Source organism: Lagopus leucura, unplaced genomic scaffold, assembly GCF_019238085.1.
Source record: "Lagopus leucura isolate 7727_CA_CO unplaced genomic scaffold, USGS_WTPT01 Super-Scaffold_100019, whole genome shotgun sequence".
Taxonomy (NCBI): Eukaryota; Metazoa; Chordata; class Aves; order Galliformes; family Phasianidae; genus Lagopus; species Lagopus leucura.
The window spans coordinates 1,925,501-1,953,175 of NW_024962273.1; the positions used below are offsets into that span (position 1 = coordinate 1,925,501).

Consider the following 27,675-nt stretch of genomic DNA (forward strand, 5'->3'; position numbering starts at 1 on the left):
ACACTGTGAGATCTTCTATGGTCCAGCAGGAAGGAATGGAAAAAGCAGCAGCAAACCTCTAGATTGCCCTGGAGTTGGCTTGGAACAGTTCTCTCATCAGGTTTGCCAGCAACTGCAAGGCTCAGGAGACAAAACAGGACCTCTGGAGGCTCTCAGCTTCAAACATCGAGCACTGAAGCCAAATACTAACAGTCTGAAATCTAGTTTGACTCCACCTGAGCCCATTTTCCTACCCCCATTAGAACAATCATTGTTTGGCTTCAAATGGTGAATATTCAAAATCACAGTGCCTACAGTTTGGCACATATCAGAATTCAATAGTTCATCTACAGATTAAAAGCATTAAACAAATCTAAATACAGAATCATTGTTTTCTGTAGTAATGACTCCCACAGGAAGATTCAGCATGTCACACTCGAAGCCCAATACAAATTGTTACAGATAGAAATAATCTTACCTGAACAACATTTCTACAGAATATAGCACTGCCCATCATTCTTTTTTGGCACTTCAGGCCCACAGTTAAAGCCTAGAAATTCTTACAAGGACTGTTAGGAGTTCTACATTATTGTAAAGCCACATCGATGCTAATACTTTAAATGGAAGTCATTCAACACACGGCACATTCACCTTTAGAGCTTATGAAATCCTTCTCTCCATCTCATTCTTCCAGCATCTATTAAAAGTTACAAGTGCCAGCAAAAGGCTTTTTGCAGTAATTAGATGAGGGTTAGGCTATGTGAAGTCACAGATACACAGCAACTGTAAGGATATTTTTAGTCTAATGTACCATGGAAATGATCTACATTTGCAGTGGGATGAGCACATGCTACAGAGCTCAGGAGTGCTCACTTGCTTTCAATCTGCAGAAGACATTACTTCCCATTTGTATTTCACCACAGAAAAGCTTTGGGGCTAAATTAGAGAATGCAGTTCTTTTTTGGTATCGCTCCCATTTGCAACACTTCTGGCTTCCAAAAAACTTCTTACTTCAAACTACATAATCATGCAGTCATTCCCAGAAGTGAATGGAGTTCCACAGAAAACCTTAGGCACCTATCAGGAAAGGCTCACATACGCATAATGGACAATGTATCAGAACGTGGAAGTTCCAATAAAGGCACAATGCAGAAAGAGCAAAGAATGAGTGCCTCCCCTTGTGCTGAGGACCCCAAACCTGCCATCATGCCTTGCCTCATCAAGGCAGGAACACAAAGCATTAGGAGATCGTCCATGTGTTCCTATGGATACATTCTGATGTTCTCTCTCTCTGTGGACTTGATAGTGAGGAGAAAATAAAGCCTCAGTTAAGCAAAAAAAGAAAAGTAATAATAGACATCCAAATTTCTGACAAACTCCCCATATTTACAGCTCTGCAAGTGTTTAGCTGTCAGAATTGTTAACTGTCAGAAGCTAAGATAAAACATGTTTAAGCACAACAGATTAAAAGCAGCTCTTTGTACAAACATTTAACAGGAAGAATATACTGACTGTATGGCAGATAGCAAAAATCATACTTCCACTGTTGTTTTTTTTTTTTAAAGAGATGCACATTTTTTTCTTATAGATGCTCTCAAGAAAGCAAAATGCTAAACTAGAGTATTAACTGCAGTCCAACCAACAACAGCTCTTGGGAAAGAGCACGTATCTAAGCCTACGTCAGCCTTGACAAGGGTGGCAGTTCATAGAACCCTAGAACGGCCTGGGTTGCAAAGGAGCACAGTGCTGATCCAGTTCCAACCCCTGCTATGTGCAGGTCGCCAACCAGCAGCCCAGGCTGCCCAGAGCCACATCCAGCCTGGCCTTGAATGCCTGCAGGGATGGGGCATCCACAGCCTCCTTGGGCAGCCTGTGCCAGTGCCTCACCACCCTCTAAGGTTCCTTTGGCAGAACAAGAAGCTGCTCCTTACCCTGATTATTTCCAAGTCTCAGGTTCCAACTGGAGGATGATCCTTCCCTACCACACACTCCAAGAAAAAGAAATAACCACACACACCAAATCCTTCCACAGGATTAAATACAAGCACTGCAACCAAAGTCACCATCAAAAGACCACTGATGTTGTCTGAAATTTCCACCTGCATTGCTTGCACGATGTGAAATAAACACATACGCAACGTGTCCATGTTTTGATATGTATTTTTATTTCCCTGCAGTTTTCACTTATCAAGAACAAGTAACAGGGAAAGTTGTCTGAACTAGTGCATAAACAAACATTCTGAAACACCACTACACGTATCTAATTTACAAGAACCGTATAAAAAAAGTCACTAAAACACTACACTACGAAGGTGTCCAACGCTTACAGTCAGACTTTTTCCAACCCGTTACTTGCCTTGTAGCCACAGGAAAACTCTCCAAAATTGAAAAGACGATCTTGCCACAACCCTCCCTCCCCCCCACCACCTGGGATGGCTCGATATCTAGACATCCAATAATTATTGCAATGATATATAATGCAATACATACCTGGTAAAATATCCTTTACGTGGTGTGTTACAGTTTTAAAGCCGGTTAAAATATGCAGTCTTCGGATAAAATGTAATTGGTTGAAAATTTTCTCTTATCTGCACAATTTTACATGTGCTAGATGCATAATTTTCCTAGTCAGGTTTTTTTTCTTTCCTGTGTAATTATTTTTTATAAACTGGTATTATAAATAGAAATATACATTAAAAATATATGGAAAAGTGAGTTACTACATTAAATTTGCATGTATCGATCCATCCCTTTCCCCTGCACAGTAATAGAAAATACTATTTTGCCTTGAACTTCATATTTGACAGTGAAATGCCACTAAAGTATTTACCAAAAAGTCCATCTAGTCAAATTGTGAAACAAAATGAACCAAGTGAAAACTTTACATTTCCTTTAGAAAAAAATTACAAGAATTTTGTCTCCTAGCTATGAATCTTTAACTTTTTTTTTTAGACACAAAGTTGGATTTATTTGTACAAGATACAAAATGTAAACATGGCAAAATAAATAGTTAAAACAAGTGATGCAGGATCCCATTTCATGCTCATGATCCCATTAAAGAATTATTTTTTAATCCATTCAGTTGCAAATTCAAGTGCAAAAGCATGATGATGAATATCTACTATTCAAGTAACAGAAATAATATTGATGATACAAATAAACTATTTTACAAGGTAGTGATTTTCCCAATTTTACAAAATTTACATTATATATCGACTTAATACACGATATAAGGATAGTCCATTTAGGTCCATTTTAGTTCTCTGTGATCCACAGAGTGCTGTGTTTTGCATTCAGTTGGAATATAAATGACTACACCGTTAGCACAGGTTGAGACACTGATTTGAGGTTATGTCACTTCCATTGCTACTGTTGTCTCTGCTATGCCATTTAAACCCAGCCGCTCTGGTTCATGGTTCTCTCTGCAACAAAAGAAGCATTCCATAATTACAGACAGAATACAAATATTTCCTTATGCAATTTCAGTGATTTCTTACAGGCTCTGTACTATTACACAGCCATTAGTTGGATCAAGGACAAACCTTAACACATGCACTAGACAGAAACAGACCTTTTAAAACTAAATACTGGCATTTAACAATTGCTCTGACTCCATTAACATTGCAGTTCCTTCTACAAGATTATTAACAGACACGGTCCAACTTCAATGCATTTAACTATAAATTACCAGCCCAAATTATGGATAATAAGAAGTAGTCTCCCGAAGGAACAGAGTCAAGGTATGCCATCAGGACGTGCATAACTACCAATTATTCCATTAGTGAATTATTTTTTTTTTCCAGTTCAGTTTCAGCACCAGCACAAGAAATTCTAATTTCTTTCTGAATTTATTACCATTCCCTGCAGAAGAGCCTTAGGTCTGTTCAGCTAAGATGGTTCTTTTTCAGGCATATGCTGACTTGACTTGAAACACCCCTCTGACTCGATGGAAGCAAGACCCAAAGGCACTAATGATACAGGAGCATCCTTTAAAGCACTTGCTAACTTAAAAATAGCTTTTTCACTCTCTGCACAGTGACTACATTATACATGTGATTCTCCATCTTAAAAGCTCTTTTTAACATCTCTAGGAATGTCATGAAGTAATCCATACTGGATAAAGCTAATGCTCTTTTTCTGCTTTTTAACCTATGGAAAAGTGTTTCTTTTTCACTTTTAAAGCATCTTACAATCTAGCAGAGACCTTTAAAACAGAGCCCAAATACTGTCATTTTCAAAAATGCAACTACTAGCCACTGCCAGTCCTGTGGTACACTTAAGTATTGACTAAGTACTGGTAAATAATTATATTATAAATGCATATATAGCAAGATACAGGCTGGCTTATACCTGTTTTCTATTTTGAATTCAAGATGTGTGTACACACATGTATGGATAAAATAGATGTGCCAGCCTGCATCTTACATTATGGGCACACAGACCTGCAGAGAGAACATGTGGAGAGTTTGGAAGAATCTACTGGCAAATACTGCATAAGAAGGGACAAATAAAAATGGTTAGAATGAAGCCAGTTAAACACCATGGAAGATCACTAAAAGCGGTGTGCTCCAAACTGGCAGAAGTTATCTGGGTGTTCATCTGCAGAAAGACAGCACTGCATCAGCTCTTCTCATTTGTCACAGTCACGCTGACGATGCCAGCAGCTGGATGTTTTTGTGAGGCTGACACCACACCAATGGATCTCTTAGAGGGGGGGAAATGATTCTATTTCGTGCCCAACTCTGCATCAGAGCACATCTATGGAGACATTCAGGCAGCCCAAATTTAACTGGAATCTGTGCTCTAACTTGCCCTGCACTTACCTTGCTATACTGCTGATGGCACTGCTAGGAGTTACCTTTGGCACTCTGTCCATACTGGCAGCAACTGTGGCAAGTTTTAAGGCTGTTGGCGATGGTGCTGAAGTCCTTGTATTAATATGCACATTGACTGGAGAAACAACACTGACATTGTTGAGGTGCACTGCGTTAGTCAGGCAAGAATTGTTCATGGGAAGTGTTTGAGGGCTGCTCGTGCACAACGCTGGAATTAAGTGGTTTGTGGTGGTGTGGCCAACTGTCCTTACAAGCTGTACAGCTGAAATCCCTGGGCTGGATGATAAAGCCATGTTGGTGGAGTACAACGTTCTAGAGGTTCCTGTTGCAAAGCAGATGTTATTAATTAAAAACGTGCCGTTTAGATTTGAAGGCAAAAGATTAAATCAATAGTAATGATTTAAGTGTATGAGGCACTGGAACCATCCCTGTGTTACCTGCTTTGAAGATTCAAACAAATGAAAAGTTTTAGAAATGTTTCCAGTCAAACTTAGGGATATTTTAAGTGCTTTTCTTTGTTTGCTTAATTCACAAAGACATCACAAGGTGGAACAGATTGCATTTTGTATTTTCCAACTTTATGCGTCTCAATTTAGGTGCCTTAAATTAAAGTGCAACATTTCCTATAAAAGTACATCCAATGGGGCACAGCTTAGGCAGGCAACTGCAGAGAATGAGCGAGAAGCCAAGTTCTGATGTTCTGAATTGCCTCCTCCCTCATCTGACTGGCAACACCACGAGGTGCTGGGGACCAGCCTCCCTCAAGGCAAGAGAGTGAGGGGTACAGGAGCCCTTTCCAGCTTACAGAGCAGTGCTGTCTGTACTCAAATGGTGGGAAAACTTTAGGTTCAAGTCCCAGCTAAAATGAAGCACAGCACATACTCAAACCAGTGGCTCTCAGGATTCCTCTTCGTAGTCACTGACATAGTTTTAAGAAAATTAGAACTAAGAACATTATTCCCTATTCCTGCAAAAAGCTGTTTTTACTTCGTATGTTCTAATTTAAATCTCCCTATCTGAAGCTGGAATGGCTATTTTACATCACTGACATTTACAGCTTTGGAACAGTAACACAGACCTAATTTTATATGCATATTTGCAATATTTTTCATCAACTGTAAATCTACTGCTGATACATGGTACACACATACGCCTGATCCTGTATCCCTCAAAACATTACACTCTCAGAATTCAGCAAGTTACACACAGTTGCCTTTTTCTTTACTGGATCAGTTCCAGTATATTGATTTTATTCAGCTGTGTTGAGCTGTTTCTCCCTCCCCCCCTTACTTTTTTATTAATTATTTCATCATTAACCCAGCCTAGCAAAAGGTCTATAAAACTAATCACATCATTAGCTGTTAAAACAACAAATTACTGTAAAAGCCTTCTACTAGTTATGACAGCCAAATTTCAAACACCATTTCTCTTAGTATCATAGCAACTGCACCAACGTGACTGGCATTGTTTCTGAACCTCCCTGGCAGGGGGCAGCAGAGGCTGGGAGCAAGGCAGTGAATGCCTACTTATGTTGTGCCTGAATCTGGGAGGAATGCTAAGAGTTATGAAACCTGGAACTTATAGTAACATCAGAGGAGTTACTAGAAGTAGTTAATAAGCACAGTTTTGTTTGAATAAGCAAGTGAGATAATGATTGAAAAGCACTGCAAATTTTCTGCATTCTTCTTCAAGTACTTGATTTTTTAAGCCATTGGTGCCCTTCTTAAATTTCACATTCAGTCTCTTTATAAAATGCTATCAATTATCCCTTTGATTATGAAAGATTAACAGAGGAAAAAGCCTACAAGAGAAAATGAAGAATGTTCTTCCAGGGGTCGAAGAGCACTGACAGTTTTTATTACCAAACTGATGCGCATGACATGGCACAAAAATACCTAACATTAAGACTTAAAACCTTCAGTAGTAGTAAAATATACTGAAATTTTGGAGATGGAACAGGATCATTTGGCACATTCTCTGCTCTGCACAAGACCATAAGTTTTAAGAAATCATCACCTGAAGGCTGGACAACACCATTAATGTTGTTGTGGCTGGGGGTTTGTTCCTTCGTTGCCTCACTGCGACCAGGAGCAGGTGCACTGACCACTGCAGATGCAGCAAAGTGGGCACTGGCTGAATCAAGTGTTTTTGACATGCAGTCAGAGGTGCTGGAGCCCTGGGGGAATAAAAAAGTATTTTTTATTTCTTTATAATCATCCAAGTACAAAGTGAAGAACTACATTTGTTAATGTGTTTGAGAAGTTTCCTCTAGGATGATTACTATGGCTGTAAGCTGTCTCCTCTGTCTCTGCATAGAAAATACACACTAACCTAAATCTACAGAACTCTCAGCATTCACAGCACATTCATTCCCATGGAGTAATTCATACCACAGCATAATCACCTACTGAATTTTGGATGTAAAAACACTCTCACACTTCAGCCTGGAGAAAAGAAGGCTGCTGGGTGACCTCACTGCAGCCTTCCAGCACCTACAGGGAGCCTATAAAAAGTAGGGGAGTCAACTCTTCTAAAGGGTAGATAACAGCAGGACAAGGGGAAATGGTTTTAAGCTGAAGGAGGGAACATTCAGATTGGATGTCAGGGGAAGTTCTTTCCCATGAGAGTAGCGAGGTGCTGGAACAGCTGCCCAGAGAGGCTGTGATGCCCCGTCCATCCCTGGAGGTGTTCAAGGCCACGTTGGATGGGGCCCTGGGCAGCCTGGGCTGCTGTGAAATGTGGAGGTTGGTGGCCCTGCATGTGGAGGGGGGTTGGAGATTCATGATCCTTGAGTTTCCTTCCAACCTGGGCCATTCTGTGATTCTGTATCACTCTATCATTCTGCATATTTTTTTATTAAGTCCTTTCCAAAGATGGGAGAGGTAAACAGCACTGGAAACTAGATACAAAATGCTTAAAAAATACCTAGACATCAGCTTTCAGATTTTCTTTATCAGACAACTAAGCTCAACAGAAAACAAATGTTCATCCCTTGCAAGGATTTACAGATGAAAAATGTTTAGAATTCAGTAGTGTGGAGAACCTGGGGGAAGTGGAGGGACTGGAAAAATCAAGTTAGATACATGAAACTAACATTTTCCTCTTAGAAGTGATGAGTTTTTAGTACTCTCTTGACTTCTGTTCATAACAATGCATTATTACATGAAGTGGTTTTGCTATGAAGTCTCTCTGGAGCACTTCTATACACACAGACACACACTAAGATAAATCCCATGACAATTTGTATCACTTGACAGGGCACTGGCTATTTTTACATGGACACAATTAACGCATTAAAACATGAAGTCTCTTACTCAACTTCTAAAACAAAGTCATGATACGTTACTAAAACAAAATAAAACCACACACCAAGCAAACACTGGAGGTTTGGGTGTTGAAACTTAAAACATTAGCTGATTCAAAGACAGAAGAAACATGAAAGGTATGTGCACTAGCTACAGCATAAATTATCTTCTGAGCACTATCAAGCAAACTGGGAAAGCGCTTTGACCAAAACCCATTCTACATTCATTCCAAAACTTTATGTATTTATCAGATTGTGGAGGCATTCAAGGCCAGGCTGGATGTGGCTCTGGGCAGCCTGGGCTGCTGGTTGGCAACATAGCAGGGGGTTGGAACTAAATGGTCATTGTAGTCCTTTTCAACCCAGGCCATTCTATGATTCTGTGATGTTTAGCTTATAACAGATAAAAATGGCAGTAAGCAAAAAGGAAGACAGGAACATATGACAATGTCAGGTACAGTACCTGTGCTTTTGGATGTGTCTGTTGTGAGGAATGCTGAGATTGTTGTTTCTGTTGAAGCTGGGCAAGTTGTTGCCTCTGCATTTGAACTAACTGCTGTTGATGTGTCTGAAATTGTTCTTCTGTGATACCCCCTGTTACTACAGAAAAAAGAAAGGGAAGCCAGCGTTAAATGGGCCTGCACAGAACAACCACACCTCAGATGCAAGAATAGGCCAGTGCTGGGTAACAAGTGGGTGAAAACATCTACTGTGCCAGATGCTTGCAAAGATCTTCATACATTGCTACACAACAGAGAGGCCAGGCTAAATTTGTTCGCTGTGTTCTTTTAACATTGACTGAATTCATATAACAAAAGGATTCATAGCTTCCACAGTTTTTAAGCAACTTCTATCCTTGGGAGTTTTCTCTCCAATACCTTTAAGCAAAAGCTTATAGAGTTTTTTTTTTCCTTTTTTTTTTCCTGGAAATCAGGAAAAGAACACCCTAAAAATCACAGCTGAGGAAGATGCGCACTGGGCTTGGCTGGATGTCTGCTCTCACAGTGAACACTTCCAGGTCATTACTTTAAAACTTCCCCTCCTTCAGGGCATAAACGCTGCCTTCTTTTCTGACACCAGAACATACTATGCAAAGGAAGCCTATGCCTAACACTTGAGCACACTTATGTCAGCAGTGAAAAGAGGTGTTCTGCAGCTGCTAGTGTAAGTGGGTCACATGTATACATAGCTGGAATCCAGCCCTACACCAATCCTTACTTGAAAGATTCAGAAACTAACACACAATAACAAAGCTGATCTCTGTGTCACAAATGTTACGAGGTATCACAAATCACTGTTTATATTCATTTAGTATGACCTTCTAATTTCACACTTTTCTCCCCCTGAAGTAAATGCTGACCTGAACAAGACTTTCTCTATCAATCTGTTTTTCCTTTTAAAAGAGATGCTGAGTAACATAATGGCTTTGATCACTCATGAGAACTTGGTTAACACAACCTCAGTAGTATCACACTCCCAACAAGTAAGTATGGGAATGATGGAGTCAAGAAAAGCAGTTTTCAACATTCCTCCCCAACTCAAGAACTGCAAATATGATAAAGTCAAAATACCAGCAGGTGTTCAGCGCTAAACCTGAGTTTTGTGGAGTCAAAGCAGCTCTGGAACTAAGTTCTCCCAGGAGCAAGTACAAAGAGAATTCACTTTTCAAAGATTCCCATTAACTACATTTCAGCATTCTGAACTACATACTTTGAAGACCAAAGCTGTCATCCATCTCCAACACCTGGACGCTGCACGAATATCATTCATCTCACTGAGAGACAGTGAGACAACAGTAACATTGAATTGAGCTGTCTTTCATAGCCTGACTCTTCTGTTCCCTAGCTGTAGTACTCACCCTTGTGCTGAAATTCTGAATAAGAGCCAAAATGCAGACTGACTGTAGAGGAATTACATGGGAAATTACTTCTTTAGTGCTTCACCATTAACACAAGCATCAAACAAGCTGAAGAGCACTTAAAAGGTTCAGTGACTTACATTATTCACCCTATTAGATTCTTGGGATTTTATCATTATTTTCAACATATTCTGAAGAAATCAAGCTTTCCTCCCCAGTTAGCCATACTTAGATCCCCTCAAAGACTCTTCCCTCTTACTACAAGCTCTGAACTCAAAGTTCAGTCAGCTAAACCTGTTAAGCTTCCTCACAACAGCCTCCCAAAATGCGTTTCGTTACTAAAGGCAACAGAGCCAAGAACAGCATTATGGAACATTACGTATGTATGCAATTCTATTTTTAAGTTCTGAGGCACCAAATTCCATAATGCCTTCTGTTGTGTTCAAGAACAAGCCAGTTTCATGCAGATAAACACCTCAAATGCATTTACCCCTAATTAGCTATTCCCTGTCTGCAGTACAGGGGCATTTATCTTGACTCCAAGTTGCTGAGTCAAACTGACCACCACCCAGTTTAGGGCTGGCCTACACCTTACATGCTCTCTCTCTCCCCTCCCAGTTTAACACAGGCCAGGAAGCCACAGAACACAGGGCTGATCAGCACAGCAGCATCCTAATTGTTTCTGCATTCATACTTGTCAGCTCCAGCCAGGCCAGTACCTATCAGCAGGGATTTACTCGGTCACAATAAGCTCTGCTGTTAACCTTATGAAGAAAGCAGACACTCATTAGCACATCTACCACCATTTCATTTTGCCAAATTAAACAACTGAAGGCTCCTAAAGACAAACCCAACTTCTACAAAACTCCAAGGCAGCCTTTAAGGTCACAGCCAAGTGCAAGAGTTCTGTACTTTTCATTAAAGCTTCTATTGACCAGTATTTCAGTTTGCACTGCTAAATATTGGGATTTCTATTTAACCACAGTCTGCCTACATTGAAACACTACAAAATACTACAAAAAGTCTACATGAGAGTCTTTTGCTTTCCATCCCTAGACACCTTTGGCCTAGATTATGATGTCACTGCTCTTAGGAGCTTTAATCAAAGATCATCATTCAGGCTGCCCCACCAGAACAGTTCCTCATTAATCTAATTACTTCTACGTGATATTTTAGTCTCAACAGGATACCTCTAAAAAGTAAACGCCTGCTCCACGTGTAGAATTCTGTACCTCAGAATGCCACCATCTCCACTTGTCTTCTGTATCTATGGACACAGTAGCTTAGCAGCCAGCTGTCTGAGTGGCTCCCAGGCACTGGCAGCTGACGCAGAGCGCTCTGGCAAATTGCTGAAGATTTTGCCTACAGCCTAATTCTCACTTCGGTTCCACAAGCAAGACAAGTTGCAGTCTAGGAATTCAGCCAGCCAGCCAAGCACTACTTTGCCAAAGTAAGTTGTACCATCGACAAGTTCCTCGCAACCTCCTTCATACACTGCTTATCCTCATCATCAGCTTCTCTCATTTGTTAAACAGAATCCTTCCAGAGCTGGCTTTGGCAAAGAGACCACGTTTGCTTCCCAGGTGCAGCAGGTAAGCCTGCTGAAAGTTTACACAACTGATCAAAGTGATAAGATTGTTGTAGGGACCTTGTCTCCTTATTAGAGCACAAGCAGGAGAAAAATTCAGCTTGGAACAGAGGTTCTTTATTCACACAATGATTAGGCACCTTTATGACAAAACCAGTCATGCACTTAAGTCTTTGCTTCTGTTTGCACAATGCTTAGCATTGGGGAAGTAGTGTAACAATTGTTTCAGCGAGACAGAAGTAAAAATATAAACTTTAAATACAAATAACCAAAGCGAGCATCTCCAACTCTTCTCTAAACTAAAAAAAAGAACCTGAACAACAAAACTGATCATTCAGTTTAACTGTCATTTTTTCTTCCAGAGATTCTTTTACGCTCAAAGGTAAATCTGTAATAAAATTCATCTCTACAACCACCTCCCAAAAAGATCTGCCTTGATGGATATGGCACCTATGTCCATTTAATGCACAACCACTTTTTGACTCATCCTTCAAAAATTCTCCCATTACTTACTATGTAGCAAATGCAAAACAGCAGTGCCTCTTCTTGGCTCAGTTACACAGTGAACAATTTTGTTGCTTTATTGCACCCGATTCTTTCATAGAACTACAGGATCTGCTTTGTAGTCTGAATACGGAAACAAAAGGGTCTTCCCAACCCAAACATTTCCCTATGCAGTGCACTCCAACTGCTGAGTAATCTCTGCTCACATCTGAACAGTCTTCAGACAGATCATCAGGATTATACAAAATAAATTACTGTTCCTCCACAAAGTAGCCTAGAGCCATCACATATTATACAAGTACTTCTCTACAGTCTCTACCATCACTACAATGTCTATTTTTTTTTTAAGCTCCAGAAGCTCAAATCCTAAAGCACGAGCTCTCACTGATTCACCACATAACATCAACATCTTAGTGCTTTAGGCCTACTGAATTGGTTAACACTCAACAAGAGCCAACCCTTTTCCCCCCACCCATGCATGGCTTCCTACCAAAACAGAAAGATCCTCCCTGTCAGGCCCTTCACTGCTCCAATTTTCATTCATACCTACAGTATGGATATTTCACAATCTCTCCAACCTTTTTCTTTCACTCAGACATATCAGCTTCTACCTCAAAATACTCTCCTAGTGTAAGTGGACTCCATCCTCAGCAAAAAAGTCTCTCCAGAGCAGCATTTAAAGCCTCAACGTTTTGCACCTCATCCTTAGATAATCTATTGATACTTACATTATCATGAGAAATTCTACAGAAACACCAACTCTGCATGTATCTTTTTAAGCAACTAGCCTTACCTTGCTGTCACCATACTTCTTCATTAAATAGAAACCCTGCAGTACTACTTGATCATTATACAAAGAGCTACCAGCAAATTCTTTGCTGGTCCATCCTAGCATACTGTCCACGTTCCACATGCTTAACTCTGACAAACACCATTCATTTCTGTTGTCTGCATTTGCTTTCACACAGCCTTTCTTAATTCTTATCAATAATCCCAGCACACAGAACCACCCCCTTTCTGTTACAGGTGCAATTCTCCAGTCTTTCAAGCTCTTTACAAACAAAAATTATACAAGATATGATCATGACACACTGTCTATTCTCTTCATACAGCAGAAAAAAAAATAATTCTTGTGCAAATCTCTTCACAGGAGAGCACAACAGAAAAGTTGCAATGACTAGAAAAGTTGCAGCAGCTGACTTTAAAAGAGATGGGCCCCTTCCATATCCACTTGATGTTAATTATGGGATTTAGAAGCAGCCTGTCGTGTCACCCAGTTATCTTCTTTTACAATACTAAGTTCTGCATGCACACAATAGAGTGGGAAAACACTCAAATGCTTGTTGTGCTTGCTAAGAGATCTCTTCTGGCACATCTCCAACCGTCCAGCATTTTGAAGAATCATATATTCTTTCAGCAGTGCCAGTTTTAACATTGTCACTTGTTATAAATAAATCACTTGCTACATGTATTAGTTGTATTTGAGACTGCTAATACAAACTTAAAGCAATTTTTTGCTTCTGGTTGTTTTTATTCCAAGTTAAGTGATCCTGTATCCAAATCAGTGACAAAGGGTGTACAAAGATGAGAATAGTGTTGCATGTATTTGATAGTCTTGTGAAGATTCTACTTTTTTTTTTTTTCCTTAAAGCATACATGAATTGCCACCTTGCTCATCTGGAGCTGTAAGGTCACAAAACTGAATGGTAAGAGACAGCTGCATTAAGGGTGCGAGTTAGACATCAACCTTAAAGGATGAGGAAATCCCCCATCACTCTTCATCTGTGCCTGTTGATTTTCTGATAATCAGCACAGCAAGGTGTATCACTGTTACAGTAAAAACTGCAACACTGGAAGCCTCCAGGTGTCAACTCAAAACACGGTTTTGTACCTTCTTCATTTCTGCTCCGAGACTTTACTGATTCACTACTGGTTTCTGGAGATGGCTTAGCAAGATTTAGAGAACTCCAAAAATATCTCCCTGTCTCCACTGTTTCCCACCCACTCTGATACCCTCAATAATACAATGGCTTCTCTTCTACATTCATAAAGAGCATTATTCACTCCTTAAACGAGGTGTGATAAATTTCATGTAGGCAATGCTGACATACAAACAGAATCCCTCCTTCACATCTGGCATGTTTAAGTCCAGCACTTTACCATGATTCTATCTAAACTGCAATTAAAGCAGGAGGAAGAGAACTTAAGAAAAGCCCTAAGAAATATAAAACAGTTACCCTGTATCACTGGGTTTAGTTACACATCATTAGTTAAGGTGGTATCAGCCCAGTTCCAAGAAAAAAAGCACCATAACTTCGTATTTTATGTTCTATAAGAATTTAAATCCTTCTGCCTACCTGATATGCCGTTCTTGCTGGTGTTCAATAAAGCTACAGATGCTGCAGAAACTCTTTTATTATTCACAGTCTGCCCTGGTTTCCTTGAGGTACATTCTTCACTATCGCTGTCCTGTAGATTTAGTAGCCTTGGCTGAAAACACTGCAGTCGACATGATCTGATATTGCTTAGTATTTCAGAAAGGGACAGTCTGTTTTCACAACGTTTATTGGAAGCATTGGTCCGTGAAAAATTAGAAGAAAAGTCTAAGGTCTGGGAAGAGCTTGAAAAACTATTCAGCATTTCCGGGTCAATCTGTCTCAAGACAGGATCATGTTCTGTGGATATTCGGTCCATTATAACCCTGATTTAAAAAGATGGAAAAAAAAATGTTAATTATGTTTCTTATATATGTGCTTTCGTACTTTGAAGGGAAACAAAGGGTAAAAATAAAGCAATCCTACCTTCCACCCCTGCCAACTCGTCTTCTTGCAAATCCTATACACCTTCTTGGAATTGTAAGGGTTGTAAGGCAATGCCTGAACCTCAGTTTGTCCAATTCCGCATTTTCATATGAAGAATTAGTTTGGTCCAAACGAGGCTGCAAAGAATAAAGGAAAGTCCATTTGCACATTCCTGAAAATACAAAGTAGTCTGTGGTGTTCTCTACGTGATCACAATAGCAAGACACCTGCATGGCAGGAACAGAAGCAGATGCCAGCACACATCTGAGTTGTGCAAAGAACTTACAGCACAACTTGTGGGAGATGCCCATGCTCTGAGTACTCAGGGAGACTGTTTAGGCTTCTGGAGCAGACAACCTAGCAACTAAGTTCCTCTCCAGTGAGTTATAGGCAGCCTTAAAGACTACACAGTTACAAAACTTATTTTGCCATGCAACTTCACTTCTCTGGTGGGAAGTGAGCAAAGCAAAACCAGACCCAGTGCATTACATTGTTTCTGTTGGTCCTCCACAGATAACAGCTTCCCATCCACAAATCCATACTCAGTATGAAGTTTCACTATCAGTGGTTCTGAGAAGACGATGGAATGTTTAATCAGACTTTCTCCTCTGCTCACTGCTACAATTGCAGTGTAACATTCTTCCAACATATCCACAGCTTGCAATAATTCAAAAGAAAGATTTAACTACACAAAAAAAATCCTTAACAGGTTAAATCTCTTTGCTTTTACAACCAGCTCCAAACAATGCCCACATCTGAGAACTAAAACAAGTAGCAACCCATGAGCTTTATAAGCTGGGAACAAAGGATGCGATAGGAAAACCAAGGGGAATGCATGGAGGGGGTGGAGTCCTCCCATTCAAACAGTGGCTGAATTAGGCTGCCGTGCTTTGTATTGCCTTTAGGAAGTCAGAGGAACAGGTCAAGGAGAAATATTCTTATAGAAAAACTCAAAGATTTTCTTTGGAGCCACCAAATCATCATGGTTTTCATAATGAAAGTGGGACTAGAAGAACTATTCCATTATCAATAGGCCAATGAAACCAAAAACAGAACACCCAAACACACTAAATGCAACAGCAGATAGCCTTACAGCATAATACTGGCATCCTGCTCTTCTCCTGAAGGCACAAGGTCCATCAGGATCATTTTCCTCTTCTGCTTCTGATACTGGTGAGGGTACCTAAGCCAAAAAGCAAAGTTACTCTTTCAACCGCCATGTGTATATAATACAGATACTAAAACATACAATTAATATATAGTAATCAATTGACTGATATGGTAAAAATGTATTTTTGTACTAGTTAGCATTTCATATATTTTATAAATACTGCTTTACATAATAGAAAGTTCTCCAAAACACAGTTTGGAAGACGAAACAAACTCAAGCAGCTTCTGCAAACATCTTGCATGCAGACCAACTGCCCAACACAGTTATTCTCCACTTCAAGCTATACTGTCCACATTCCAGATAGCTGAGTTCTCCATTTTCAGTAGGCTAAAAGAAATCATAACAGACTGTTACCTGTGGGAACTCATCCTCATCTGAGCTGTGGAAGTCATACTGCTTGATATCACTCTTGTTGATAACAGGCAAGGGCTCAGCAGAGGGCTGTTGAGCAGTCACCACACACTCCATTTTCGGTTTCTTCAGATATTTCTTCTTCTGACGTACAACATCTGATATCTCTTCCTTTAGAGATGAATGATGAGGATGCTGTTCGTCAAAAACAGAAAGGGATCCAATAAATAAAAGCACGTACTTGATGTTGTTTCTTCACCCCATGCCTTAGAAAAACATGGCTGCTCATCTTCCGGAGCCTCTGGCCACTGGTGCAGCACGTTGAAAATTCAGATACAACGTAACATTTATTCTAAACATCTGAAAACCTCAAAACTTTACTTCAATCACCTTTACAGAAGCTTATTAGTAAACTGAAAGCTTTCATGCTATGTGACTACAGTAAAGGGTTCCTTTCTTTTCATCACCCTCAGGATACTGCAATTGGAAAGTCTGCTCCAATTACTTTCTCAGGCCTCAGTTTTCTATGCCAAGAAACTACAGCTTTCTTAATTGCTCAAATCTGTTCACAAAAAACACTTTATGTTTTCCAGCTCTCACATGGCTTATGTTTCTTGTAAGACTTCATGCTACTAGCTTTTGCCATGTTTTCATTTAATTTCTAAGATTTTGCTAACATAAATCCTCTCCAGCAAGCAGTAAGCAACTGCAGCAATATTAAACTGTTATTTGAACACAAATGTTTTACAACTTCAAAGCTCTCCAATTAAAAATTACTTTCCCTTCCAAAATTTTCAATTAATGAGTAAAAGCCAGAGAAGTTCTCTGAGAAGCTCTTTAATTTTCCCCCAAATTACCACTTGTCAGTAGCTGTCTGACTGAAACTAACTCCAGTTCAGCTTCATAAACCAGAGATGAGAAACAGCAGGCACAATTCCCAGCAGAGAAGTGAAGGCAGGGATCTGTACCACATTTAGTGACCACTGGGTGTCGCAGCTGCTAAATACAAACTCCAAAAAGGATTCAAACTCCCCAGCTTTACAGATGAGAATTTTTTTGCACTTAAACAATTCCCAACAGCTCCTAGAATCCTCTAGCATTCTTGCTGTAAATCAGCAATCCGACTGCCTTTGAACTGAGGACTAACCAATACTCATGGACAACACTGCAGGAAAAATGCAGTGCTCTAATCTTTTGTCAATGGAAAAAAAAAGTAATTCACTGTTTGCCATCTCAATGTTGTCCCTTCACACACTAACAGCACTGGTACTCTCGCATCACCTTATAATGGAAGGGAGAAAAAAAATGCGAGAAGAAAAATGAAAGCTAACACAAAGCTGTTGTTTGGTGGATGATGGCCAATTCTTTTAAAACTTAGGGGAGAAAAAAGCTAAATGTTAAACACAGCAAGCGTATCAATCTGCTAGGCAGTTTTCTAATGCAAACACCTGCAGGGTACAGGAAACAGGAGACTTGAAGCAGAAGGAAGATTACCTTAATTTTACATTCTTGAACTTTGTGATGATTTCCATTATGAAGAGTGGATGCAGTTGTGCTCATTTCCTTTTCAGGTCTGTTAAGCTTCACTTCATTGAGAATTTCACCTCCATAATCACCCAAATGGTATCTTAAAAAAAGTAATAATAATTAAAATATAATAGTGAATTTCCACTGGCAAAACATCAGAGCGACAAGGAACAGGTTTTCATGCAGCCTCTTCGCCTTTCTGTTTTAGCTTCTCAAGTCTACATAAGCAATATTTGCCTTCAGCCATGCATGTGTGCAGAAGACAAGCATCCATACAGGAATAAATCACGGGAGCTGTTTTCAAACCTATTTAATGAAAAGTAAAATCTTAGAGTTCTAAGTGACATCATTTGCAAGCCTACCTTTTCTCTACAACTTCCAACGTTAAATGCAATAACTCGCGTTTTGTCTTCTCTCTCCTCTTAATCATCTCCAAAATTGTTATGGCTCTGCTAAACTCTCTTCTTAATTTCAGCATCTTCTCATAAGATGCTTCATCGTTCTTTCGATTCTGTTGAAAGATTAAGCAAATTTTATGTCAAAAGCAAAACCCATTGGGCATAACTGGCACCAGTCCAGCAAAAAAAAAAAGTTACATAATACTGCTCAGAGTGAGAGCCAATGAGATCAGGATGAACTTCTCAAAAAGCCCAATCTAGTTGGGATAGACAGCACAAAGAGCAAAAGAAAATCTTTTCAGTTGAAAAGGCACTCTTCAGTCATTTTCACCACGTTTTCTCTCTCTCAGATTGCATCCCAGCCCAGAGGCAGCTCGTCAAAAGAAGGAATTCAGGACTTTGTGCCTCTGTGTTAAAGGTTTTCTTTAACCCTGTTTCTGCACACGATAAGGTTGCGTGCATCTACATACACGTTTGTCATTATTCTGCATTCTATATCAGATCTCATTGATAATGCTAGAAATACAAAACCTGAATCGTTTACCAGATGGTAAATAGAAGAGTTTCCCCTTCTTTCACCAAAGCAACATGTGAGCCTATAAATTACCCTTGGACTTCCAGCCTTCCAGGAAATTGTCACATTGTAGATAGACACAGAAAATTAACATGTTACAAACTGACTACGTCATTTAGCAGATTTGAAACTGAGGTGGGTCCTCCAATATTGCAACTACTGATACAAACAACTGTATCAATAACTGCAGATAGCATCGCACTGATTCTGCCGTCTGCTAGAAAGAAATCAAATCAAAATGGTTCCTAGCTATATAGGATTGAAAATGGCAAGTTACCTTTCTTGTCTGCATCTTCTCAGTCCTCCTCCGAAAGGCAACATAAGGGTCGTTGTTGGTGGAGCCATCCCTCTTCTCCTGTTTGATTTGGGGGATGAGGGACGGCCCTCTGCAATTCTTACGCTTTCTTACCCAGTAGTCATATACAGCCTTAATAAGGTAGTCATCCTCATTTAGCAGCAATTTAGCTTCCTGAAGTGTAACGAGCTGAAAGGAAAATGTGAAGGGCTTGAGATGGGGTAAAGCAAGGAGAAAGTCACCGCACATTCAAATGCCTTGCACACTTCCTAAATAAACTTGATCCTTTTCTAGCACAAGGGAGAAGAGTACTCACCTGAATCCAAACAGACTGTCCTAACTTAAACAGTCCCTGATTTTTCTGGATCAGCACCATCAGCTCTCAGAACCCTTTGTACAAGTCTACAACTTTGTCTACTCTTCATGAAAACAATCACTTCTGATATCATTACAAGCACAGGGCGTAAATGACTTACTATCAAATCATAATCTGAAGACTAATCACTGACTTTTTTTTTTCTTTCCCCTAAATAAAGAGGAAAATGCTTACTGGTGAGACATTACTAACATCCGATTGCTTGCAGTTTGATGTTGTATACAATAAAGAACCCTTCAGTGAAATCAAAATATGTTCTAAAGCAAATTGCCACCATTATCTTTTCCCAAAATAATTTTTATTTTGTGATAGAAAAGGACAATGACCTTCCATATTTATCACAACACAGGGATACACAGACACTCATTTCTTACACAAGTTATTTCAGTGGGAGGTAGTTAAAACACAGGTAATTAAATAATTATATTCTTATCATGTGTTCTACTTCTATACTGAAATCATACCTAGTAAATGTAAAAGCCATCACTGAGTAACTAACATATGAGTTTAACACATTCAGATCTTAAACCAACTTATTAAATAAAGAAAATCTCTATTATTACTTAAAAGAAGCCTGACAGAACTTCATCTTCACCATAGTTTGAAGAATACCAAAAATAAACTTGAATTTCAACTTGCAGTTTTGCAAGCAGCATTTCAAATTATGTTAAACCTTGTCTCTACGTTAGGATCATCAGAAAAAGAAACAATACATTTAAGAAAAATAAGGCCATCCTAAGTCTAAACACTGCTTCTATGGAAGTAGTAGCTGCAGCCAGAATAAAACAAAACCCAATTTATAGCAGAAAGAGAACTAAAAAAAAGGACCTGCTCATGGAGGTGGGTGAGGGAAAAGGAGCTTCCTAACCCCCTGTACTTATGACAACATGCAGCGTTACAGCAATCCTGCATCTGTCCTAATGAGAACAGACATCAGCCTGGTTAATCAAACCAGTCTTCGGTTCTTGAATTTAACTTCATTACTCAATCAATCAATAACGAAAGCAACATAAGGAGAAAACATGAAAAGCGTAACCAGCTGCTTTAACTGAAAGCCAGGACAGAGGTATCAACAGCAAAGCTCTACAGGACCCAAGTGCCATGTACTCAACAAGCATCATTCAGTGTATTTGATGATTTTTTCTTCATGTAGTAAAATCTCTTTACCCAACCTTCACTGAGCTCCCCAGAAGAGGCAGAGAACACAAGACCTTGCCTCTTACAATGTAACACCAAACTACATCAGGTTAAGCAACTGTGGCAGAGCTACGGATCCTGCAGTAGATGTTTCACTCCTTCATAATGCCCATCTTGCTGAGAAATAACATTGTTTCAAGCTAACCTATCAGAACCTGGTCCTTCTCATGTAGTTTTTGAGCCATGTTTTGGCTTTGAAGACCCTTCTCCAGACAGTGGTCTCCTGGAACACCTCAAGAACTTAACTACTAAAATATATTAGCCTCCTTGTGATAAAATAATTGGCAATTCATGCTTGCTCCTAGAGCATAGCTTCCTTTCTTACATCACTGCATTTTATACCACAAGGGTCCAATCTCAACAAAGGCTTTGCTTTACTGTCCGTGCTTCTAACCTTCAAACTGAAGACAATGCCCACTGTGCCAAGCAAAAAAAAAAAAAGGATTTGGATTCTGATATGCTCAGATCTGTACACCTACCAACCACTGTCAGCTTCTTTCATGCCAATACAGGTGAAAGCAGATTCTTTCAGTTGTCCCCTTCTAATATATCATGGATGGGAATTAGAATTTAAAACCATCTCCTCCCATTGCCACTGCACACACACACCACACACACCCACTACTCCTCCTATTTTCCTGCTACCAACAGTGACAATAAGTGACAGCAGTGCAATTTCTGTATGCCTGCAGTCACACAAGCATACTTCTCCAGTTAGCAGCACAATTGAAAAATGAATGAGAACTACTGAGCAGAAAACTCACAGGTGAGAATACTTTAGCCATTTCTTAACATAGCAAAATACCTGACTAGAACTGGCTTTTTCAAGTCTGTCAATCATTATTTCAAACTGCAGTGGCTTGATTTCCATCTTCCGATTTAGTCTGTTCAATAAGGTTTCATCCTCAGAGTCCATATCATAATCTGGCTGTTCATTGTCCAGATTAAAGGCTGAAACAAAAACACACAGGCACAAAACAAGTGAATACAGAAGCATGCATTCAATAGTCAGAAATAAAAAACCATCATCAATCAAATTAGCAGATCCCCACCATGACGCTTCTCTCTTTTTGCTACAACTGTGCCCACATGGAAGTATTAAAATAGTATTTAGAAGTTTCTTGTCTTTGTCTTTCTATATAAGGGCAAGTCTCGTTCTCTTTTAATGTGGTTTGAAAGGCAGAAAGAAAATAAAGATTTTCTTACAAAAGCTATCATAGGAGCATACAAATTTTACTGTCTCTTCTTAGTGATATTACAATGCAACTCTTCTACAGTAAGCTCAACAATTAAGATAATTTTTAGTCAAATCTCATACTTTCAGAAAAGTACTTAAGTTCCAATACAATTCATTGCCCATTTTAAAGCAACTCAACTAAATAACATTACTAAAATATTTCATGAAGTAAACTTGTTTCAAATACAACGCTGTGTAAAATCATAGAATGGCTTGGGTTTAAAGGGAATCTCAGATATCATCTAGTCCCAAGTCCCTGCCGTGGCAGGACTGCCAACCACTAGATTAGGTTGCCCAGGAGCCCAGCCAGCCTGGCCTCAAGTGCCTCCATGGATGAGGCACCCACAGCTTCTCTGGGCAGCCTGTGTCAGCACCCCACCACCCTCTGAGTGAAGAACTGTCCCCTAACATCTAACCTAAACCTCCCCTCTTTCAGTTTCAATCCATTCCCCCACATTCTATTGCTATCTACCTGTATAGAAAGTCGGTGCTCCTCCTGCCTGTAAGCTCCTTCCAGGTATTAGAAGGTCACAGTGAGGTCTTCCCACAGCCTTCTGTTCTGCAAGTTAAACAAGCCCAGCTCCCTCAACTTTGCATCACAGGAGAGGTGCTTCAGCCCTCTGATCATCTTCGTGGCCCTCCTCTGGACCTACTGCAAAAGCTCTGCATCCTTTTTGTGCTGGGGACTCCAGCACTCTAGATGGAGCCTCATAAGGCCAGAGTAGAGGGGGGACAATCTCCTCCCTCAACCCACTGCAACTCCCCTTTTGACGCAGCCCAGGATACTGCTGGCCTTCCAGACTGCAAGCACACACTGCTGGTTCGTGCCCCACTTTCCATCCATCTGGACCCCAAAGTCTTTCCCTGTAGAGCTGCTCTCTAGGAGCTCATCTCCCAGTTTGTATTCATACGTAGAATTGCCCCAACCCAAGCGCAACACCCCGCACTTGGCCTTATTGAACCTCTTTAGGTTCTCATAGGCCCACATTTCAAGCCTGTCCAGGTCTCTCTGAATGGCATCCCTTCCTTCTATTGTACTGACTGCACCACTCTACTCTGTATCATCAGCAAACTGCTGAGGGTACACTCAAACCTTACAGTCCAAGTCACTGACAGAGACATGGAAGAGCACAGGGCCCAAGATGGACATCACTTGTTACCAGCCTCCACCTGGACAACAACCCTCCAGCTACAGCCATCCAGCCCATTCTTTATCCACTGAACAGTCCACCCTTCAGATTCATCTCTCTTCAATTTAGAGATAAGAGTATGGTACAGGACCATATCCACAACCTTGCACAAGTCCAGTTAGATGACATTATTCGCCCTTCCTTGGTCCACTGATGCCATCACTCCAGCACGGAAGGCCACCAGATTGGTTGGGCACGATCTGCCCTTGGTGAATGCTAGACAAATTCTGATGGGAAGTCAGGTGTTGCTTTTTCTCCAAAACCAACTTAATTCTAAATACACAGAATCATAGAATTGCTCAGGTTGGAAGAAACCTTAAAGATTATCAAGTCCAACTGCAACCTCACCATACTCCCTAACTCTAACAAATGAGAACACAAATCTTTCTGTATTCTACAAACAGTGTGCTCTCAACCTTACAGCAAGGCTCCTATCTTTATTACAGATCACATATTCACATCCAAACTCTGACAGGTGAAATATTAACCAGAACACTCCAAATAATTCAACCAACAAATAACTGTATTAGCAGCACTGAAGCTTTGTGGCCATACATTCTACGTGTATTAGACAACAAACCAAAGCCCCATCTTATCTCTTTCTTCTTAAGTCACAGCTATATCTCAGCAGCAGCTTTGAGAACTCTGCACCCAAACTCCCTGGTGCAATTTGAGGTGATGCAGGTAACAGCAGAACCATGAGAATAACGCTATAAAATAGCTTCAAGGAAGTCACAGCATTCTGTTTCATATGGTACACAGTCGACTAGTATGCAGTAACACATTCCTTCCACACAGCAGACCAGCCCAAGAGTGCTTCTTCTCTACTCCCATGCAATAACTTAGCCTTAACCACTGCCAGCATGTAAAAGTATTTAGCCTTGCACAAAAGCTGAAGAGGCACTCACACTCAGATACAACATGTCAGAAGTGCCAGGCAGCAATCCCTTACTGTTTTCAGCTGTCAGCTGCTACCTCCCTTCACTGTACTAACTCTGAGTAGCACTTAATCAGAAGACTTCTCTGGCTCAACACATACTGTAAACATGCTCTAAAAATATATTCCAAGAAAATAATATTACTACTACTGCAGTACAATTATGTTTTAATTGGATTATTTGTAGTGTTAATTCAGTGAAGTGGCCATGCAGATGGTACGAAGGCACATTCCACTGTTATTGTGTCGCAATTTTGTCCTGGTCTAGTATTAAATAGGGAGGTTGGTGGTCCTGCCTATGGCAGGGGGGTTGGAGATTCATGATCCTTGATGTCCCTTCCAACCCGGGCCATTCTGGGATTCTACTGGGCATAAGACCCACAGCAGCTCTTCTAAAAAACAAAAGAGAAAAATCAACAGCGGCACATCAGATTGACACTTCTACACTTTGCACTGCTTGCATCCTGCTGCTTCAGTGATGGCTGCAGAAAGCTAAAGTTGAGATAAAAACTAAGAATATTATTTAAAATACACAGCTCTGTAAGACTGTATTTATTTAAAAAAAATAGAAAGGAAATTGCTCCAGTGTGCGGGGTAACAGCCAGTAAATAAGCATCAGCACCCATCCCCAGCTGCTCTTCACTGAGTTCCAGGAGTCCTGCCTAGCAGCTGGTGCTCCCCCTGCCATCAGTGCCCCATACTGCGCTCCACTCTGGACTTTGATGGCCTCAACTTGCTGCTTTCTCCAAAAAGGAAGTTGCAAAAGTTCCCCTGAGCCTACAAAACAAACTCAATCCTAACGTGCAGTGTAAAAATCATATTCAAGCAACCCCACTTAAGAGAGATGGCTCAAGGTTTCCAGAGAGGCTATCTGTGCTTTGGGAGGGCTCTCCAAGCACTACAGCAGGTCTGTGCTCCACAAGCTGTGTTGAAGCAGGTTTCCATGGATGATCTCAGAAGGCCCAGAAACCCATGAGAGCCCAGAAGAGGCACTGTTTGTTCACCCAAAGGCACAAAAACACGCAGCCCATTACCTGTCAGTAGACAAGCCAGTAATTCCTTGTGAACAAAATGGTAAGTCAACTTTTTTTTTTTTTTTTAAAACCAGAGCATCAGTGAACATGGGGAGCATTGTGACAGAGGAGATGCTGCTCACCTGTAAGCTGGGAGCACTGCTTGTAAACCTGCCCTCATTTTCACACTGAGGAAAGAAAGAGTTGCTGGAAATCCCTGAGCCATGCATGTCCCAGTCACCTGGCAGGCATGTTCAGCTCTGGGGAGATGTGAGTGGCTTTCTGCTAAGGGAGGGAGCTGAGCCCATTTGCAGGTGTATCCAGCAAGCAGCAGGACCAGGTGGAGGCACATGGAGCAACCAGAAGTGGAAAAGGAGGAAAATCAGAACCTCCTCCTTTGGCTGTTACACTGGCTCATCAGCTGTGCAACCACTGGTGAAATAACATGTCAAATCCACCTAATTTCACAAATAATTCGCTGATAAAAATCTCGGTACTCATTTCTGAGACTTGATGGATTAAAAAAAAACTAAGCGCTGAAAAACAGGAAATAATAATCATTAAAAAAAACCAACACAAAAGCAAAGCTCTACACCGTAATTTCCACTAAAATATTTTGACATAATCAAAATGACAAGATACAGAAGATAAAAGGTATCCAATATGCACTTGTCAGGAGCACTGAATAAATCTAGTCTCATCTTGCTCCACAGGAAGCATATGGCTAATGTCAAAGCAGCAGCAGCAGCCTGTGCCACACACACCGCTTTCATACGTCCTACCAATACTCTTCTTCATCAGGCAGTGCTCCTCACACTGCTTATCATGACCTGTGCTTACCAACACAGCTCAGCTGAAATGAAAGGGAGGCTACATGGAGGCCACAGGTTAATGATGCGGAGGCAATGGAAATAACAACTGCATTCCAACAGAATGCATGATTATCACTCTTCAGCTGCTACATGCAATCACAAGGAGTTAATTAACCCCCAGCTAGCTTGCTACAGCTCTGGGATGCTCACCGAAGCCCCCTCTCTCCCTGAAGTTTGCCCACTGCTGCTCTTTCAAACACACTTAGTGACATCCTTACTCCTCATTTTTGTTTTTTCTGAGCACAGAGCACACTGCATTGGTTCCAGGAAAAGCCAGTTTCCATCCTGGAGCTGCCCTCAATACACAGGTGTTGTCAGCTGCCCAATGTGGTCACTCACCACTCTGCATTTCTGCACCTACCATAGCAACAGATGCAGCTGCTCATTAATGCCTACAGAAGTTTGTGGACAACTAGCCTCAGTCTCAGCAAACATAGTATTTCAGACACCCTGCTAGTGGCTAGCATTTTAGAACCAACCAATGTGACAGTTCACAGTTGCAAGCCAACTTTCTACAGCCCTTTTTCCTGGTAGTTCTTGAGAGATTCTTGTGGCTGAGAAATGAATGTTGTTTCCCTACTCCAAAGCATCTGTCCCTCCCCACACCGCATGTTTATACACTGCGCTGAAGAAAAGGGCCTCCATGATCCTATCACTAAGCCTCACCTCAAATAAGCATTCAGAACTTGTTGGCTTGCTAATTGCTGTTGCAAAACTACCATCCTAGTTTACACCCTTTGCCACTGCAACCACTCCTGATGACAGAAACTTTCACAGAGGGATTGGCTTTTATTTACTTTAGCTCCTCTACATATTAAGTTCATATTAAACTATGGAAATGCAATTTGTTTAGAAGTTAAATTACATAAAATAGGGTTCAGTGTAGCTGAATTATCTTATTTAGTTTACTTAAGAAAATTAAGGCTGTGGTTCAGCAGTCATTAAGCTGACCTAGGTGTGAGTTACAACTAAACCAAGCTCTTCCACCAGCTTTCCTCCCCAGCAGCCATGAGTTCTTTCACATTCCTTGCACCAACCTCAGCAACCACACGCTGAGCCAAGCCAGAGAAACGAGAAACCCACAGTCCACCTAACCAAAGCAAACTGAAGATAAGCCTACTGCCAGATCTGCTCCTGGGCTGCTCCCCCAGAGCACAGCTGCTTCGAGGAGGCTGCTGGCATTACGAACCAAAGAGCAGCACTGATCCTGTTGGCAGCAAACACATCTGTGCTGACCAAATGCAAATGAAGAACCACATCATGGTAATTATATCCAAAGCAGTTAACAAACCAGCAAACCACCACCTCAATAGCAGGTCTGTCTGTAACACTGGAATGAACCAGAGCTTCCAGTGCTCCCCACCTGCAACACACACCTCCGCAGGCAGTACCATGCAAATACCCACTTTACATGTTGGCCTGCAGCCCCCAAAATGTGGAATGTGTAATTAGTTTTTTAAAAAAGCAACTCTAAACTATGAGAAATACACACTTTGTTAATTTTAATTTTTTATTTTAACAGAGTAACTAGGCTGCATCTCATACAACATAACAAAGAGTATTCAAAACTGCATTTGAAAAGATCCGGCTACATTACCTACAATAAAGCATTAGATGGTTATCATTACTCTTTTTACAAAAGCAACTTACATGCAATAGTATCAGCTG

The 27,675-nt window shown here is 40.6% G+C and overlaps 1 protein-coding gene across 1 annotated transcript in view; it reads right to left on the bottom strand.

Moving 5' to 3' along the window:
• Positions 1 to 2,121: 2,121 nt before the first annotated feature.
• EPC2 (enhancer of polycomb homolog 2) overlaps positions 2,122 to 27,675 on the bottom strand; it is a 40,783-nt gene continuing 15,229 nt past the window's right edge. Inside the window, exons 3-14 of the mRNA XM_042877889.1 lie at positions 21,564 to 21,709; positions 19,168 to 19,374; positions 18,281 to 18,429; positions 17,886 to 18,018; positions 16,395 to 16,586; positions 15,963 to 16,052; positions 14,870 to 15,006; positions 14,426 to 14,769; positions 8,582 to 8,718; positions 6,831 to 6,990; positions 4,803 to 5,136; positions 2,122 to 3,401 (exon numbers count right to left, since the gene is read on the bottom strand). Coding sequence (XP_042733823.1) covers positions 3,329 to 3,401; positions 4,803 to 5,136; positions 6,831 to 6,990; positions 8,582 to 8,718; positions 14,426 to 14,769; positions 14,870 to 15,006; positions 15,963 to 16,052; positions 16,395 to 16,586; positions 17,886 to 18,018; positions 18,281 to 18,429; positions 19,168 to 19,374; positions 21,564 to 21,709 — 2,102 coding nt within the window. The 3' untranslated portion in view covers positions 2,122 to 3,328. The remainder of the gene's footprint in view (positions 3,402 to 4,802; positions 5,137 to 6,830; positions 6,991 to 8,581; positions 8,719 to 14,425; positions 14,770 to 14,869; positions 15,007 to 15,962; positions 16,053 to 16,394; positions 16,587 to 17,885; positions 18,019 to 18,280; positions 18,430 to 19,167; positions 19,375 to 21,563; positions 21,710 to 27,675) is intronic.